The sequence below is a fragment of the Hypanus sabinus genome, chromosome 15 (assembly GCF_030144855.1).
Source record: "Hypanus sabinus isolate sHypSab1 chromosome 15, sHypSab1.hap1, whole genome shotgun sequence".
NCBI lineage: Eukaryota > Metazoa > Chordata > Chondrichthyes > Myliobatiformes > Dasyatidae > Hypanus > Hypanus sabinus.
The window spans coordinates 90,185,546-90,203,372 of record NC_082720.1 but is presented as its reverse complement, the minus strand read 5'-3'; the positions used below and the strand labels follow the sequence as shown (position 1 = coordinate 90,203,372).

Sequence of the window (17,827 nt, the reverse complement as noted above, 5' to 3'; positions counted from 1 at the left end):
AGTATTTCCCTGTGTATGACACAGTGTGTAGACAGGCATTCAGGAGCAACCTCTTTGACTCGGATAGTGAAACCAGACAGCTGTCCAGTCATAGCTGCAGCCCCGTCTGTGCATATTCCAACACAGAATGACCAGTCCAGTTTGCCTGACATGTAGTCATTCAAAGACTTGAATAGTTCTGCCCCAGTTGTATTGTATTTGGCAGCAGCAGTGCACACAACATATCCTCATACACATCATCTTGAAATATATATTGCACATAAACCAGCAGTACTGCCTTGTTGTTGACATCAGTAGACTCGTCGACCTGGATAGCATACCATGGTGACTCATTAAGCTGTTCCAACAGCTGTACTTCGATATCCTCCGCTATGTCATCGATTCTCCTTGAAGCTGTGGTAACTGAAAGAGAAACCTGTGCCATCTTGTTAGATGCAGCTTCTCCCAACGGTTCACGGCACACGTCCTTGGCAGCAGGCAGAATCAATTCTTCACCAACGGTGAAAGGCTTCTTAGCCTTAGCAATACGGCTGGCCACTAAGTACGACATTCTCAGAGCAGCAGCATTTGTGGAGGTGGTGGCTCTCAGCACTTGCTTCTGTCCCGCTTGCTCATGTTTTTTCCGCTCAAAAAACTCAACGGGTTTGTCTTTAAGTGCAGGGTGCTTGGTCTCAAGGTGCCGAAGCAGTTTTCAGGGCTTCATTGCCTCATTAGACAGCTTGTCTCCACATATCACACATGGGTCTTGGAGCATACAAATCACCGGTTGCACTAAAGCCATATTTTATGTATTTTCCGTTGAAGGAAGCTTTCTATTTTTTGCAGTCTCTGCCTCAGCTGTCCCCTACCATCTCTTCCAAAGAAACTCTCAAGCAATGTTTGTTTTTCACTCATCGAGTAGTTGTAGGTTAATGACCGTCTGATGACCTCGCGTGGATGATGACCTTGCATGCGTTCAAGTTCAACAGTGGGCGTGACAGGGAATGAGGAAAGGTGCAGCTGACTCATATTGTTTCCTTGTGGCCCGGTAGCACATGCTTTGCGGCCCAGTGGTTGCGGACCACTGCGTTAGAGCATCACTATGGTCACTTCAACCACTTTGCACTAAAATAGACATTTATCATTCTTACCTTTGTTCCCCTTCGCCCACACCTCAGCGAGTTCCGCATACACCATGACGCTGAACTCTTCTTCCGCCAGCTCCGTCTTCAAGCCTACTTCTTCGACATGGACTCTCCCACTCCGACCGATGGCCCCTTCTCCCGTCTTCAACCTTCCTGCTCTTCATGGACACTCCGCTCTGGTCTTCCGCCTGCTCTGGATTTCTTTATTGCTAACTGCCAACGGGACATCAACCACACTTCACCACACCTAGTTCCAATTCCAACCTCACTCCTTCCGAATGCTCTGCTCTCCACTCCCTCCACACCAATCCCAACCTCACTATAAAACCCGCTGATGGGGGTCGGGGGTGCTGTTGTAGTCTGGTGTACTGACCTCTACCTTGCCGAGGCACAGCGACAACTCGCTGATACCTTCTCTTATTCCTCCTCTTATTGACCCCTCAATCATGACTGCACTAAGGAGCACCAGGCCACTGTCTCCCACTCCATCACCAGCCTTATCAGCTCTGGGGATCTCCCATCCACTGCCACCAACCTCATAGTTCCCACACCCTGCACTTCCCGTTTCTACCTCCTACCCAAGATCCACAAACCTGCCTGTCCAGGTAGACCCATTGTCTCAGCTTGCTCCTGCACCACCAAACTCATTTCTGCATACCTTGACACTGTTTTATCCCACCTATGTTCGTGACACTTCTCGCACTTTGAATTTTTTCAAAGATTTTAAGTTCCCTGGTCCCCACCGCCTTATTTTCACCATGGACATCCAGTCCCTATATACCTCCATCCCCCACCAGGAAGGTCTCAAAGCTCTCTGCTTCTTTTTGGATTCCAGACCTAACCATTTCCCCTCTACCACCACTCTCCTCAGTCTAGTGGAATTTGTCCTTACTCTTAATAATTTCTCCTTTGGCTCTTCCCACTTCCTCCAAACCAAACCAAGGTGTTGCCATGGGCACCTGTCTGGGTCCCAGCAATGCCTGCCTTTTTGCTGGCTTTGTGGAACAGTCCATGTTCCAAGTCTATATGGGTATCCATCCCCCTCTTTTCCTTCACTACATCAACGACTGCATTGGCGCTGCCTCCTGCACGCATGCTGAGCTGGTTGACTTCATTAACTTTGACTCCAACTTTCACCCTGTCCTCAAATTTACTTGGTCCATTTCCGATACCTCCCTCCCCTTTCTTGATCTTTCTGTCTCCATCTTTGGATTCGGCTTATTTATTGATATATACTATAAGCCTACAGACTCTCATAGCTACCTGGACTATTTCTCTTCCCACCCTGTCTCTTGCAAAAATGCCATCCCCTTCTCACAATTCCTCCGTCTCCGCCGCATCTGCTCTCAGGATGAGGCTTTTCATTCCAGGACAAAGGAGATGTCTTCCTTTTTTAAACAAAAGGGCTTCCTCCACCATCAACTCTGCTCTCAAATGCATCTCTCCCATTTCCCACACATCTGCCCTCACCCCACTCAGGATAGTGTTCCCCTTGTCCTCACCTACCATCCCACCAGCCTCCGGGTCCAACATATAATTCTCCGTAACTTCCACAACCTCCAATGGGATCTCACTACCAAGCACATCTTTCCCTCCCCCCCTTTCTCGTTTCCGCAGGGATCGCTCCCTACGTGACTCCCTTGTCCATTCGTACCCCCCATCCCTTCCCACCGATCTCCCTCCCGGCACTTATCCTTGTAAATGGAACAAGTGCTACACCTGCCCGTACACTTCCTCCCTCACCACCATTCAGGGCCCCAGACAGTCCTTCCAGGTGAGGCGACACTTCACCTGTGAGTCGGCTGGTGTGGTATACTGCATCCAGTGCTCTTGGTGTGGCCTTTTATATATTGGTGAGACCCGACACAGACTGGGAGACCATTTCGCTGAACACCTACGCTCTGTCCGCCTGAGAAAGCAGGATCTCCCAGTGGCCACACATTTTAATTCCATGTCCCATTCTGATATGTCTATCCATGGCCTCCTCTACTGTCAAGATGAATCTACACTCAGGTTGAAGGAACAACACCTTATATTCCGTCTGAGTAGCCTCCAACCTGATGGCATGAACATTGACTTCTCTAACTTCCATTAATGCCCCTCCTTATTTATTTATTTACTCCCCCCTCCTTTTCTCTCTCTCTCTCTCTCTCTCTCTCTCTCTCTCTCTCTCTGTCTCTCTCACAATCACTCCTTGCCTGTTCTCCATCTCCCTCTGGTGCTCCCCTCCTCCTTTCTTTCTCCCGAGGCCTTCTCCAGCTCTGTATCCCTTTTGCTAATTGCCTTTCCGGCTCTCAGCTTCACCCCACCCCCTCCAGTCTTCTTATATCATTTCAGATCTCCCCTCCTCTTCCCAGTTTCAAATCTCTTACTATCCTTCCTTTCAGTTAGTCCTGACGAAGGGTCTCGGCCCAAAATGTCGACAGTGCTTCTCCCTATAGATGCTGCCTGGCCTGCTGCGTTCCACCAGCATTTTGTGTGTTTTGTTTGAATTTCCAGCATCTGCAGATTTCCTCGTGTTTGCATTTATCATTCTTATTGTGTTTTCTTGTAAAAAAAAGTATAAGATGTATGATTTTCTTGTTACTGTGTTTTGTCTGATGCTTTGTGCCTCCGACACTCTGCACATAAAATTTTCATTGCACCTTTGCACACATGTACTTGTGACAATAAACTTTAACTTTGAGCACCTGTCCAACTTCAGGACCATATTCCTGAGAGGCAGGGACAACAGAGGAGACTTTTGGAAGTGTCAGAGAGAGTCTAGATCTTCCTGTATGTGAAGTTCAGAATCAGAATTATATTTAATATAATCGGCATGTGTTGTGAAATTTGTTGTTTTGTAGCAGCAGTCCAGTGCAATACATAATATATTTTATTAAAACTAATTAATTAACTAGTTAATTAAGTAAGTAGTTCAAAAAGAGAAAAATATACTGTTGAAGTGTTCGTAAGTTCATTGCAATTTTGAAGTCTGATAGTAGAGGGCAAGAAGTTGTTCCTGAAATGTTGACAGTGTGTCTTCAGGCTCCTGTAGCGCCTCCTTGATGGTAGCAATGAGAAGTGGGCATGTCCTGGGTGATGGGGGTCTTTGTTTCTTTGAGGCATTGCCTGGATACTGGTGAGGCTAGTGCCCATGATGAAGCTGGCTGAATATACAACTCTCTGCAGCTTTTCCTAATCCTGTGCAGTGACCTTTCCATGCCAGACAGTGGTACAACCAGTCAGAATACTCTTCACAGTACATTGTATAAATTTGCCAGAACCTCACTGAGACTAAAGACTGCAACGCCATTGGTGAAGATCAAGAAGATATGGTCAGGGGAGGCAGAGAACCACTTACAAGTCTGCTTTGAGTGGTTGAATGAGAAGCTCATGGAATGATGATGAATGTGGGCTGTGTGTGATTGAGTAATTGAACTGGACAGGCTTGAGGGCCGATTAGCCTCCTACCCTTACATTGATGTATTCTGAGTCATCGGAGAGTGGCAGGCTCTGGAGTACTGACACTGGGAACTGTTCCCCACCATTCCTGACTCCTGTTTTCCTCTCCTTCCCAGCAAACCCATTCATCCAGATGACATTCAAGGGGAGTTCAGTAATTGCAGTGACTGAGGCCAAACTTGGACAGAAGAACGTGTACCTGACTGTGCAGATCCATGCCCACCCCTGGCCTAACATCCGCTGGTGAGTCAGGCCAGCAATCTTATTTTCTTCCTCTCTCCCCCCTCTCCCCTCCCTCTCTCCCTCCCTCTCTCCCCTCCCTCTCTCCCCTCCCTCACTCCCCTCTCTCTCTCCCCCCCTCTCCCCCCGTTCCCCTCCCCTCTCTCTCTCACCCCCTCTCCCTCTCACTCCCTCTATCTCCTTCTCTTTCACTCCCCCTTCCTCCTTTCCCTCTCCCACACCCTCTTCCCCCTCTCTCCCTGTCACTCTACCCTTCCTCTCTCTCTCTGTCTCTCTCTCTCCCTCCCTCCCTCCTTCTCTCCTCTCTCCCTCCCACTCTCACCACTCTCCCTCTCTTTCTCCCCTTTCCATCTCACTCTCCCCTCCTCCCTTTCACTTTCTCCCTCTCTCTCCCCCTCCCTCTTCCTCCCTCCCCCAACTCTACCCTCTCCCTTCCTCTCTCCCCCTCTCATCTCCTCACCCACCCTCTCTCTTTCTCCCTTGCTAACCCCCTGTAATCACCACACCAGTCTGTTCCCATTCCCCTCCTCTCCATTCCTCTTCTCTCATCAGTCCTCTGTCCCCCTCCCTTCTCCCCTCTTCCCCTACTCCTCCATCCCTCCCTTTCATCACTTCCCTTCTCCACCCTCTTTATTTCCCCCCTCTACCCTCTCCAGTCTACTTTATCCCGACTGTCTCTCCCCACCCCCTCTTCTCTCTTCCCATCATCTCCACCCGTCTCCCCCCATTTTCCACCCACTCACCATTCCCTGACCTCCCTCTCCCTCTGCTTCCCCTCCCCCTCCACTCCCTTTCCTCTAAATTCCCTGCCTACCTACCTTGTTAACCCTTCCCCTACTCTATCTCTCTATCTATCATTCTTCCTCCTGTACCCTTCAATCTTTCTTCCACCTCTTGAAGCCCTGGATCAAGAACACTATCCACCCCTTTCTTTTGCTCCTTTCCAACAGATCTCCCCGTTCTCCTATCCTTGTTGTCCTCCTCTCCCTATCCCTCCACCTTGCCATGCTCTTCCACTTTCCTTGAGGCTCTCCCCTCTCAGCTCTCATCACCCTCCCTCTCCACTAACACCATGCCACGTTCTGCTACAGGTTAAAAGATGGGAGGCCAGTCAGGAGCCTGGTGATCCAGCCAACTGAATCGAGCCTGAGGATTGGAGAGGTGACAGAACAGGATGCTGGTGTCTACACTGTCCTTGCCCGGAATCCCAAGGCGGGTCTGGAGAAGCGGTTACAGATACGGCTCGTTGTCAATGGTGAGCATGACCATGTCCCAACACACAGATTCAATTCGGATTTGCATTTATTTACCTTGTGTACATCGAAACATATAGAGAAATGCGTTTTTTTCCTTTAACAACCAACACAACCTAGAGATGTGCGAGGGCAGCCACACATTACATTGCCAATATATCATGTCCACAGTGTTCTGGAGAACAACACAAAACACAACTGCAGCTCAGCTGAGTCCTGGCAGTGGACACGTCCAAACACAGAGACTTGGGAATAGGCCTGTATCTGGGGTTTGGTCTCTACCACACTGCCTATAACCCACACAACTGTGCCCTTGACCCTGTGTGGAGCATTCACTCACAAACATACACTCTGACCCTCACAGGGGAACAGTCCACACCCACACACCCCCTCACTGGGGGACAGTCCCCCCCCCCCACATACACACACACACACACACACACACACACACACACACACACACACACACACACACACACGCACACACACACACACACGCGCACACACACACACACACACGCGCACACACACACACACACACGGAACAGTCCACACTCACATACACACAATCACACACACACACTGACCCTCACTGGGGGACAGTCCCACCCACACACAGACCCTCACTGGGGGACAGTCTCTCTCACACACACACACACACACTGAACCTCACTGGGGGACAGACCACACACACACACTGACCCTCACTGGGGGACAGACCCACACACACACTGACCCTCACAGGGGAATGATCCCACACACACTGACCCTCACTGGGATCAATCCCACACACACACTGACCCTCACTGGGGGACGGTCCCACACACACAGTGACCATCACTGGGGGACGGTCCCACACACACACTGACCCTCACAAGGGGACGGACCCACACACACTGACCCTCACAGGGGAATGATCCCACACACACTGACCCTCACAAGGGGACGGACCCACACACACACTGACCCTCACTGGGGGACGATCCCACACACACTGACCCTCACGGGGATGGTCCCACACATACTGACCCTCACAGGGGGACGGTCCCACACACACACTGACCCTCACTGGGGGAACAGACCCACACACACTGACTGTCACTGGGGACGGTCCCACACACACTGACCCTCACTGGGGGACAATCCCACATACACTGACCCTCACTGGGGGACGGTCCCACACACACAGTGACCGTCACTGGGGGACGGTCCCACACACACTGACCTTCACAGGGGGATGGTCCCACACACACTGACCCTCACTGGGATCAGTCCCACACATACTGACCCTCACAGGAGGACGGTCCCACACACACACTGACCCTCACTGGAGAACAGACGCACCCACACACTGACCCTCTCTGGGGGACGGACCCACACACACTGAACCTCGCTGGAGAACAGACCCCACACACACACTGACCCTCACTGGGGGACGGTCCCACACACACTGACCCTCACTGGGGGACAGACCCACACACACACTGACCCTCACAGGGGGACAGTCCCGCACACACTGACCCTCACAGGAGAACAGACCCACCCACACACAGACCCTCACTGGGGGACGGTCTCACACACACACACACACTGACCCTCACTGGGGGACAGACCCACCCACACACTGACCCTCACTGGGGGACGGTCTCACACACACACACTGACCTTCACTGGGGGACAGACCCACACACACACACTGACCCTCACTGGGGGACAGACCCACACACACACTGACCCTCACAGGGGAATGATCCCACACAGACTGACCCTCACTGGGATCAGTCCCACACACACACTGACCCTCACAGGGGAATGATCCCACACACACTGACCCTCACAAGGGGACGGACCCACACACACTGACCCTCACAGGGGGACGGACCCACACACACACTGACCCTCACAGGGGGACGGTCCCACACACTCTGACCCTCACTGGGGGACGATCCCACACACACTGACCCTCACAGGGGGACGGACCCACACACATGCTGACCCTCACAGGGGGACGGACCCACACACACACTGACCCTCACAGGGGAATGATCCCACACACACTGACCCTCACAAGGGGACAGACCCACACACACTGACCCTCACAGGGGAATGATCCCACACACACTGACCCTCACTGGGATCAGTCCCACACACACACTGACCCTCACAGGGGAATGATCCCACACACACTGACCCTCACAAGGGGACGGACCCACACACACTGACCCTCACAGGGGAATGATCCCACACACACTGACCCTCACAGGGGGACGGACCCACACACACACTGACCCTCACAGGGGGACGGTCCCACACACTCTGACCCTCACTGGGGGACGATCCCACACACACTGACCCTCACAGGGGGACGGACCCACACACATGCTGACCCTCACAGGGGGACAGACCCACACACACACTGACCCTCACAGGGGAATGATCCCACACACACTGACCCTCATAAGGGGACAGACCCACACACACTGACCCTCACAGGGGAATGATCCCACACACACTGACCCTCACAGGGGGACGATCCCACACACACTGACCCTCACTGGGATCAGACCCACACACACTGACCCTCACAGGAGAACAGACCCACCCACACACAGACCCTCACTGGGGGATGGTCTCACACACACACACACACACACACTGGGATCAGACCCACACACACACTGACCCTCACTGGGGGACGGTCCCACACATACGCTGACCCTCATAGGAGGACGGTCCCACACACACTGACCCTCACTGGGGGATGGTCCCACACACATACTGACCCTCAGAGGGGGACGGACCCACACACACACTGACCCTCACAGGGGAATGATCCCACACACACTGACCCTCACAAGGGGACAGACCCACACACACTGACCCTCACAGGGGAATGATCCCACACACACTGACCCTCACTGGGATCAGTCCCACACACATACTGACCCTCACAGGGGAATGATCCCACACACACTGACCCTCACAAGGGGACGGACCCACACACACTGACCCTCACAGGGGAATGATCCCACACACTCTGACCCTCACTGGGGGACGATCCCACACACACTGACCCTCACAGGGGGACGAACCCACACACATTCTGACCCTCACAGGGGGACGGACCCACACACACACTGACCCTCACAGGGGAATGATCCCACACACACTGACCCTCACAAGGGGACAGACCCACACACACTGACCCTCACTGGGATCAGTCCCACACACACACTGACCCTCACAGGGGGACGGACCCACACACACACTGACCCTCACAGGGGGACGGTCCCACACACACTGACCCCCACTGGGGGACGGACCCACACACATGCTGACCCTCACAGGGGGACGGACCCACACACACACTGACCCTCACAGGAGGACGGTCCCACACACACTGACCCTCACAGGGGAATGATCCCACACACACTGACCCTCACAAGGGGACAGACCCACACACACTGACCCTCACAGGGGAATGATCCCACACACACTGACCCTCACAGGGGGACGATCCCACACACACTGACCCTCACTGGGATCAGACCCACACACACTGACCCTCACAGGAGAACAGACCCACCCACACACAGACCCTCACTGGGGGATGGTCTCACACACACACACACACACACTGACCCTCACTGGGGGACAGACCCACCCACACACTGACCCTCACTGGGGGACAGTCCCACACATACACTGACCCTCACAGGAGGACGGTCCCACACACACACTGACCCTCACTGGGATCAGACCCACACACACACTGACCCTCACTGGGGGACAGTCCCACACATACACTGACCCTCATAGGAGGACAGTCTCACACACACTGACCCTCACTGGGGGATGGTCCCACACACATACTGACCCTCACAGGGGGACAGTCCCACACATACACTGACCCTCATAGGAGGACAGTCCCACACACACTGACCCTCACTGGGGGATGGTCCCACACACACTGACCCTCACTGGGGGATGGTCCCACACATACACTGACCCTCATAGGAGGACAGTCCCACACACACTGACCCTCACTGGGGGATGGTCCCACACACACACTGACCCTCACAGGGGGACGGTCCCACACACACTGACCCTCACTGGGGGACGGTCTCACACACACACACACACACACACTGACCCCCACAGGAGGACGGTCCCACACACACACTGACCCTCACTGGGATCAGTCCCACACACAGACCCTCAGTGGAGGCCAGACTTGGGCATTTATTGGCCTCATAGCTTTGCTCTCCCACCATAACCCAGTGGTGAAGAAAGATGCTTGACCACCAGACGTGACAGATGACTTTGCCCTGTGAAGATCAGAGTCTGTGGGTGCTGGTGGCGATTCATTGTACGTGTTTTTCAGTATTTTCTCCAGCCCCTCCTCTGGCCGCCCCTCAGCTCGCTTTGTTTTTCTTTTTGCAACAGTTCCACCTCAGATCCACGAGAAGGAGGTGGCTTCTCCAACCAACATTTACCCACGTGGGAGCAGACAGACGCTGACGTGTACCGTGTATGGCATTCCCACGCCGTCACACGTGTTCTGGTATTGGAGACCCTGGGGTCCATGTGGAGTGAAGTTGTACCCTAATCTGTGAGTAGCTGTGGTTCCCACCCTGAGTTCTCATCTCCCCGCTCCTGTAATGTTTATTATTTTCACGTGTACTGAGGTACAGTAAAAAAAAATTGTCACGTTCCAGTTCGAGTGAATGCTGGAGGACAGCACCGAATCCACCATGTACGCCGTGCCACATTGTGCACCGACTCTGGGGCATCTCTCCTGGGCGGCTACAAACAGGCTACACCATGGCTATAGCCGAGGCAACGGCAATTCCCTGCCATCTGCCAATAAATCAATGAATTGGACTTGCAGTGTTCCACATTACCATTGTCCGAAAGGGCTTTGCGATCACAGGAGAAGTGACTGAGATGACCACTTGCTGTTCGACTGCACACTTCCTTCGCATACCAGCTGCTGTGACACCTTTCTAACGCAGGCAGCAGCATGATGTCCAGCTCTTTCAGCTTCTCCACCAACCAGCAACTTGCTGATGCAATACCTGCAGAACTTTAAGTTCTGAATGTAAGTAGGGTCCTGCAATCGTAAAAAAAATGTTTAGAAAAGACAATAACATCATAGAAACCGCTGAGTCTGAGTGCACCTCCACCTTACCAGAACATACTTCTGGCACACTGTTCACACAGATCAGATCATCACACAGTGTGCTGAGGTAGAACAAGGTATCAGAATGCAGAAAGGTGATGCCTCGAGATGGTGGCATCCATCTGTAAGGACTCTCACCACTCAGGACATGAATTCAATTCAATTCAATTGACTTTATTTCTCACATCCTTCACATAAATGAGGAGTAAAAATCTTTACGGTACGTCTCCGTCTGAATGTGCAAATTATAGTAATTTGTGATGAATAGTATGCACAGTGAGAACTACAACAGAACAGTCAGTATAGCTTGGAAATACAGTTGCGTCAGTGTGAGTTCATCAGTCTGATGGCCTGCTGGAAGAAGCTGTCCTGGAACCTGTTGGTCATGGCTTTTATGCTGCGGTACCATTTCACAGATGGTAGCAGTTGGGACAGTTTGTGGCTGGGGTGATTCGAGTCCCCAGTGATCTTTCGTAATCATTGCTGATGGTCTCATACAGTTCCTTGAGAGCCAGGTCGGTATCAGCCTGGCAGCGGAATATACACAGCTGTGAGCTCCCTCGGCAGCCAGAAAGGTTTACACAGGAGCACAAGATACTCCAGATCTGGGGAACAAAAGGATTTGAGGGCATGCTGCAGGGGTCGCACCAAGCATTATTGACCATGAAGTATATCCCACCTCCTTTACTCTTCCCAGAGAGGTTCTTTGACCTCTCCGTGGAACAGGGAGAAACCAGAGGGCTGGATGGTGTGATCCAGTAGCTCTTCCGTCAGCTAGGTCTGCACAAAGCATAAAATGTTACATTTCTTTCTTGCTTGCTGGTAGGAAATTATGGCTCTCAGTTCACACAGCTTAAGACGTACAAAAAGGCTGGATGAACTCAGCAGGTCAGGCAGCATCCGTTGAAAGGAGCAGTCAACGTTTCGGGTCGAGACCCTTCATCAGGACTGAAGAAGGAGGGGGCGGGGCCCTATAAAGAAGATGGGGGGGAGGGTGGAATGTGCCAGGTGAAAAACCAATCAGAGGAAAGATCAAGGGGTGGGGGAGGGGAAACAGGGAGGGGATAAGCAGGAGAGGGGAAGAAGGAATCTAAGGGGAAAGCACTATGGGTAGTAGAAGAAGGCAGTCATGAGAGGTGATAGGCAGCTAGAAGAGGAGACAGAGTGAAGGTGGGATGGGGAAAGGGGAGAAGGAGGGAATTACCAGAAGTTGGAGAATTCAATGTTCAGGCCAAGGGGCTGGAGACTACCCAGACGGTATATGAGGTGTTGCTCCTCCAACCTGAGTTTGGCCTCATCATGGCAGTAGAGGAGGCCATGTATGGATATATCCAAATGGGAATGTGAAGCAGAGTTGAAGTGGGTGGCAACCGGGAGATCCTGTCTGTTGTGGCGGATGGAGCGTAGGTGCTCGATGAAGCGGTCCCCTAATCTGCGTCGGGTCTCGCTGATGTAGAGGAGGCCGCACCGGGAGCACCGGATGCAATAGATTACCCCAACAGACTCACAAGTAAAGTGTTGCCTCACCTGGAAGGACTGTTTGGGGCCCTGAATGGTGGTAAGAGAGGAGGTGTAGGGACAGGTGTAGCACTTACACTTGCAGGGATAAGTGCCAGGTGGGAGATCTGTGGGGAGGGACGTCTGGACCAGGCAGTCACTGAGGGAATGATCCCTGCGAAAAGCAGAGGGGGTAGAGAGGGAAAGATGTCCTTAGTGGTGGGGTCCTGTTGAAGGTGGCAGAAGTTGCGGAGGATAATATGCTGCATCCGGAGGCTGGTGGGGTGATGGGTGAGGACAAGGGGAACTCGGTCCCTGTTCTGGTGACGGGAGGATGGGGTGTGGGCTGAAGTGCGAGAAATGGAGGAGATGCGGGTGAGGGCATCATTGATGATGGCAGAAGGGAAATCACGATTCTTAAAGAAAGAGGACGTTTGGGATGTCCTGGAACGGAAAGCCTCATCCTGGGAGCAGATGCCGCAGAGACAGAGGAGCTGGGAATAGGGAATAGAATTTTTGCATTTGGCAGGGTGGGAAGAGGTATAATCAAGGTAGTTATGGGAGTCAGTGGGTTTATAAAAGATGTCAGTGGACAGTCTATCTCCAGAGAAGGAGACCGAGAGATCGAGAAAGGGGAGAGAAGTGTCAGAGAGAGACCAAGTGAATTTAAGGCTGGGTGAAAGTTAGAGGCAAAGTCGATGAAATTGATGAGCTCAGCATGGGTGCAGGAAGCAGCACCAATGTAGTCGTCAATGTATCGAAGGAAAAGTTGGGGAGCAGTACCAGTATAGATTTGGAGCATAGACTGTTCCACATAACCCACGAAGAGGCAGGCAGAGCTGGGGCCCATAGCTACACCCTTGTTCTGAAGAAAGTGGGAAGAGCCAAACGAGAAGTTATTAAGTGTGAGTACCAGTTCCGCCAACCTGAGGAGTGTGGTGGTGTTGGGGAACTGGTGAGGTCTATTGTCCAGAAAGTAGTGGAGGGTTTTGAGGCCTTCTTGATGGGGAATTGAAGTGGATAAGGATTGGACATCCATGGTGAAAATGAAGCGGTCGGGACCGGGGAACTGGAAGTTATTGAAGTGATGGAGGGCATGGGATGTATCCCAGTTGTAGGTAGGGAGGGACTGAACTATGGGTGACAAAATGGAGTCAAGGTAGGCAGATACAAGTTCGGTGGGTTGAGGTAGTTCACACAGCTTGTTGTCCAGGGACTGAACGTTAGCCAGGAGTATGCTAGGGAACGACGGCTGATTAACACATCACCTCAACCTGACCAGGACACCGACCTTTCTCCCTCACCTCTGCCGCCATTTTCGAGGTAGCAACGGTGTAGTAAATGACCCATCCATGGATTGTGTAAGCAAGGGTTGGTAGTGTAGTGTGGGTAAATGTCATCTTCCCAATGTTCAGTAGTCAGTCAGTCATATCTGATGTGACTGTCAGCTTCTTGAACAAGAAATGAAAAGGAAATTGCAGAAATTAGCAGTACACTGTGGTACGCGGCACCATCTTGGCAAGCCCTCTGGTCATTGCTACCATCAGGCAGGAGGTACAGGAGCCTGAAGACACACACTCAATATTTTAGGAACAACTTCTTCCCCTCCACCATCAGATTTCTGAATGGGCCATGAACCCATGAACACTCCCTCACCATGTTTGCTCTTTTTGTACCACTTACTTATTTTTTACTATGTACTGTATTTCTTGTAATGTTTATGTATCTGCTGCCACAAAATAACAAATTCCATGATGGTAGTATAGCAGTTAATGTGACACTGTTTTAGCCCAGGCATCGAAGTTAAGAATTCAATTCTGGTGCCATCTATAAGGAGTTTGTATATTCTAATTGTAACCACATGAGCTTCCTCACACAGTCTAAAGACAAAATGGTTGTTAGGTAAATTGAACATTGTAAATCATCCTGTGATTAGGCTGGGGTAAAATAAGTGGGTTGCTGAGCAGCTGGGCCCTTTGGACCGAAACGTACTGTTTCTCACATTATCTATTAATAAATAAATGGTGAAAGTAAATCTCATTTTGATTCTCATAAAGTGTAACAGCTATGAAAGTGCATTACAGGTAAACTATAAGATGCAAGCTCATAAAGTAAATTGTGAGGCCCAGAGTCAGGAAACAGTGAGGTAGAAGTTGTCCTTATGCCTGGTGGTTTGGGCTTTCAGGCTTTTGTATCTTCTGCCCTGGGGAGGGGGAGAGAGAAGAAAGGACGTCTGGGGTCTTTGAAGCCAGTGTATACCTGTGGTCCCCATTGTGAGCTCAGCTCTCTGTCCTCCTTCTTATTTACTACCCCAGTAAAGCCAACCTCTGTCCTAGCTTTTAGTTGCAAAACCAATATGCATTTATACAGCAACTTTAACGACCTCAGGACATCCCAAAGTAGTTTACAGCTATCATTGTATATACTTAAACCAGAGAATGTTTAGTAAGGATGTTACAGGATATGGGGAGAAGACAGAAGAATGGGGTTAAGAGGGAAAATAAATCAGCCATGAATGAATGATAGAGAAAACTCAATGGGCTGAATGGCCTCATACTGTTCTTGTGTCTTATGGCAACACCCCTCCCACAGTGTGACCCTCCCTCAGTACCACCCCTCCTACAGTGTGACCCTCCCTCATACCACCCCTTCCACAGTGTGACCCTCCCTCACTACCACCCCTTCCACAGTGTGACCCTCCCTCACTACCACCCCTCCCACAGTGTGACCCTCCCTCAGTGTGACTCTCCCTCAGTACCACCCCTCCTACAGTGTGACCCTCCCTCATACCACCCCTTCCACAGTGTGACCCTCCCTCACTACCACCCCTCCCACAGTGTGACCCTCCCTCAGTGTGACTCTCCCTCAGTACCACCCCTCCTACAGTGTGACCCTCCCTCAGTGTAACTATCCCTCAGTACCACCCCTCCTACAGTGTGATCCTCCCTCATACCACCCCTCCCTGAGTGTGACCATCCCTCACTACCACCCCTCCCACAGTGTGACCCTCCCTCATACCACATCCCAGTGTGACTCTCCCTCAGTCCCACCCATCCTACAGTGTGACCCTCCCTCATACCACCCCTCCCACAGTGTGACCCTCCCTCATTACCACCCCTTCCACAGTGTGACCCTCCCTCATACCACCCCTTCCACAGTGTGACCCTCCCTCATACCACGCCTCCCACAGTGTGACCCTCCCTCACTACCACCCCTCCCACAGTGTGACCCTCCCTCAGTACCACCCTCCCTCACTACCACCCCTCCCACAGTGTGACCCTCCCTCAGTCCCTCCCCTCCCACAGTGTGACCCCCCTCAGTACTGCCTCTCCCATTGTGTGACCCTCCCTCAGTACCACCCCTCCCACAGTGTGACCCTCCCTCAGTACCGCCCCTCCCACAGTGTGACCCTCCCTCAGTACCACCCCTCCCACAGTGTGAGCTTCCTCAGTACCACCCCTCCCACAGTGTGACTCTCCCTCAGTACCGCCCCTCCCACAGTGTGACCCCCCTCAGTACCGCCCCTCCCATTGTGTGACCATCCCTAGCAGTGCTTTTCCCACAGTGTGACTCTCCATCAGTACCACCCCTCCCACAGTGTGACTCTCCATCAGTACCACCCCTCCCACAGTGTGATCCTCCCTCAGTACCACCCCTCCCACAGTGTGACCATCCCTCATACCACCCCTTCCACAGTGTGACCCTCCCTCATACCACGCCTCCCACAGTGTGACCCTCCCTCATACCACCCCTCCCACAGTGTGACCCTCCCTCATACCACCCCTTCCACAGTGTGACCCTCCCTCAGTGTGACTCTCCCTCAGTGTGACTCTCCCTCAGTACCACCCCTCCCAGTGTAACCCTCCCTCAGTGTGACTCTCCCTCAGTACCACCCTTCCTACAGTGTGATCCTCCCTCATACCACCACTTCCACAGTGTGACCCTCCCTCACTACCACCCCTCCCACAGTGTGACCCTCCCTCAGTGTGACTCTCCCTCAGTACCACCCCTCCACAGTGTGACCCTCCCTCAGTACCGCCCCTTCCACAGTGTGACTCTCAGTACCACCCCTCCCACAGTGTGACTCTCCCTCAGTACCACCCCTCCCACAGTGTGACCCTCCCTCAGTACCGCCCCTCCCACAGTGTGACCCTCAGTCCCTCCCCTCCCACAGTGTGACCCCCCTCAGTACTGCCTCTCCCATTGTGTGACCCTCCCTAAGTACCACCCCTCCCACAGTGTGACTCTCCCTCAGTACCACCCCTCCCACAGTGTGAGCTTCCTCAGTACCTCCCCTCCCACAGTGTGACCCCTCCCTCAGTACCACCCCTCCCACAGTGTGACTCTCCCTCAGTACCACCCCTCCCACAGTGACCCCCCTCAGTACCGCCCCTCCTACAGTGTGACCCTCCCTCAGTCCCTCCCCTCCCACAGTGTGACCCCCCTCAGTACTGCCTCTCCCATTGTGTGACCCTCCCTCAGTACCACCCCTCCCACAGTGTGACCCCCCTCAGTACTGCCTCTCCCATTGTGTGACCCTCCCTCAGTACCGCCCCTCCTACAGTGTGACCCTCCCTCAATCCCTCCCCTCCCACAGTGTGACCCCCCTCAGTACTGCCTCTCCCATTGTGTGACCCTCCCTCAGTACCACCCCTCCCACAGTGTGACCCCCCTCAGTACCACCCCTCCCACAGTGTGACCCCCCTCAGTACCGCCCCTCCTACAGTGTGACTCTCCCTTAGTCCCACCCCTCCCACAGTGTGCTTCCTCAGTACCTCCCCTCCCACAGTGTGACCCCTCCCTCAGTACCACCCCTCCCACAGTGTGACTCTCCCTCAGTACCGCCCCTCCCACAGTGTGACCCCCCTCAGTACCGCCCCTCCCATTGTGTGACCATCCCTAGCAGTGCTTTTCCCACAGTGTGACTCTCCATCAGTACCACCCCTCCCACAGTGTGACTCTCCCTCAGTACCGTCCCTCCCACAGTGTGACTCTCCATCAGTACCACCCCTCCCACAGTGTGACTCTCCATCAGTACCACCCCTCCCACAGTGTGACTCTCCATCAGTACCACCCCTCCCACAGTG

General features: G+C 52.8%; 1 protein-coding gene across 7 annotated transcripts in view; it reads left to right on the top strand.

Moving 5' to 3' along the window:
- The window catches only part of flt4 (fms related receptor tyrosine kinase 4), a 271,100-nt gene that overhangs the window by 168,365 nt on the left and 84,908 nt on the right, over window positions 1–17,827 (top strand). For all 7 annotated transcript variants that reach the window (XM_059990711.1, XM_059990708.1, XM_059990707.1 and 4 more), the window contains 3 exons: window positions 4,685–4,811; window positions 5,900–6,063; window positions 10,508–10,673. In XM_059990711.1, the coding sequence (XP_059846694.1) occupies window positions 4,685–4,811; window positions 5,900–6,063; window positions 10,508–10,673 (457 nt within the window). The remainder of the gene's footprint in view (window positions 1–4,684; window positions 4,812–5,899; window positions 6,064–10,507; window positions 10,674–17,827) is intronic.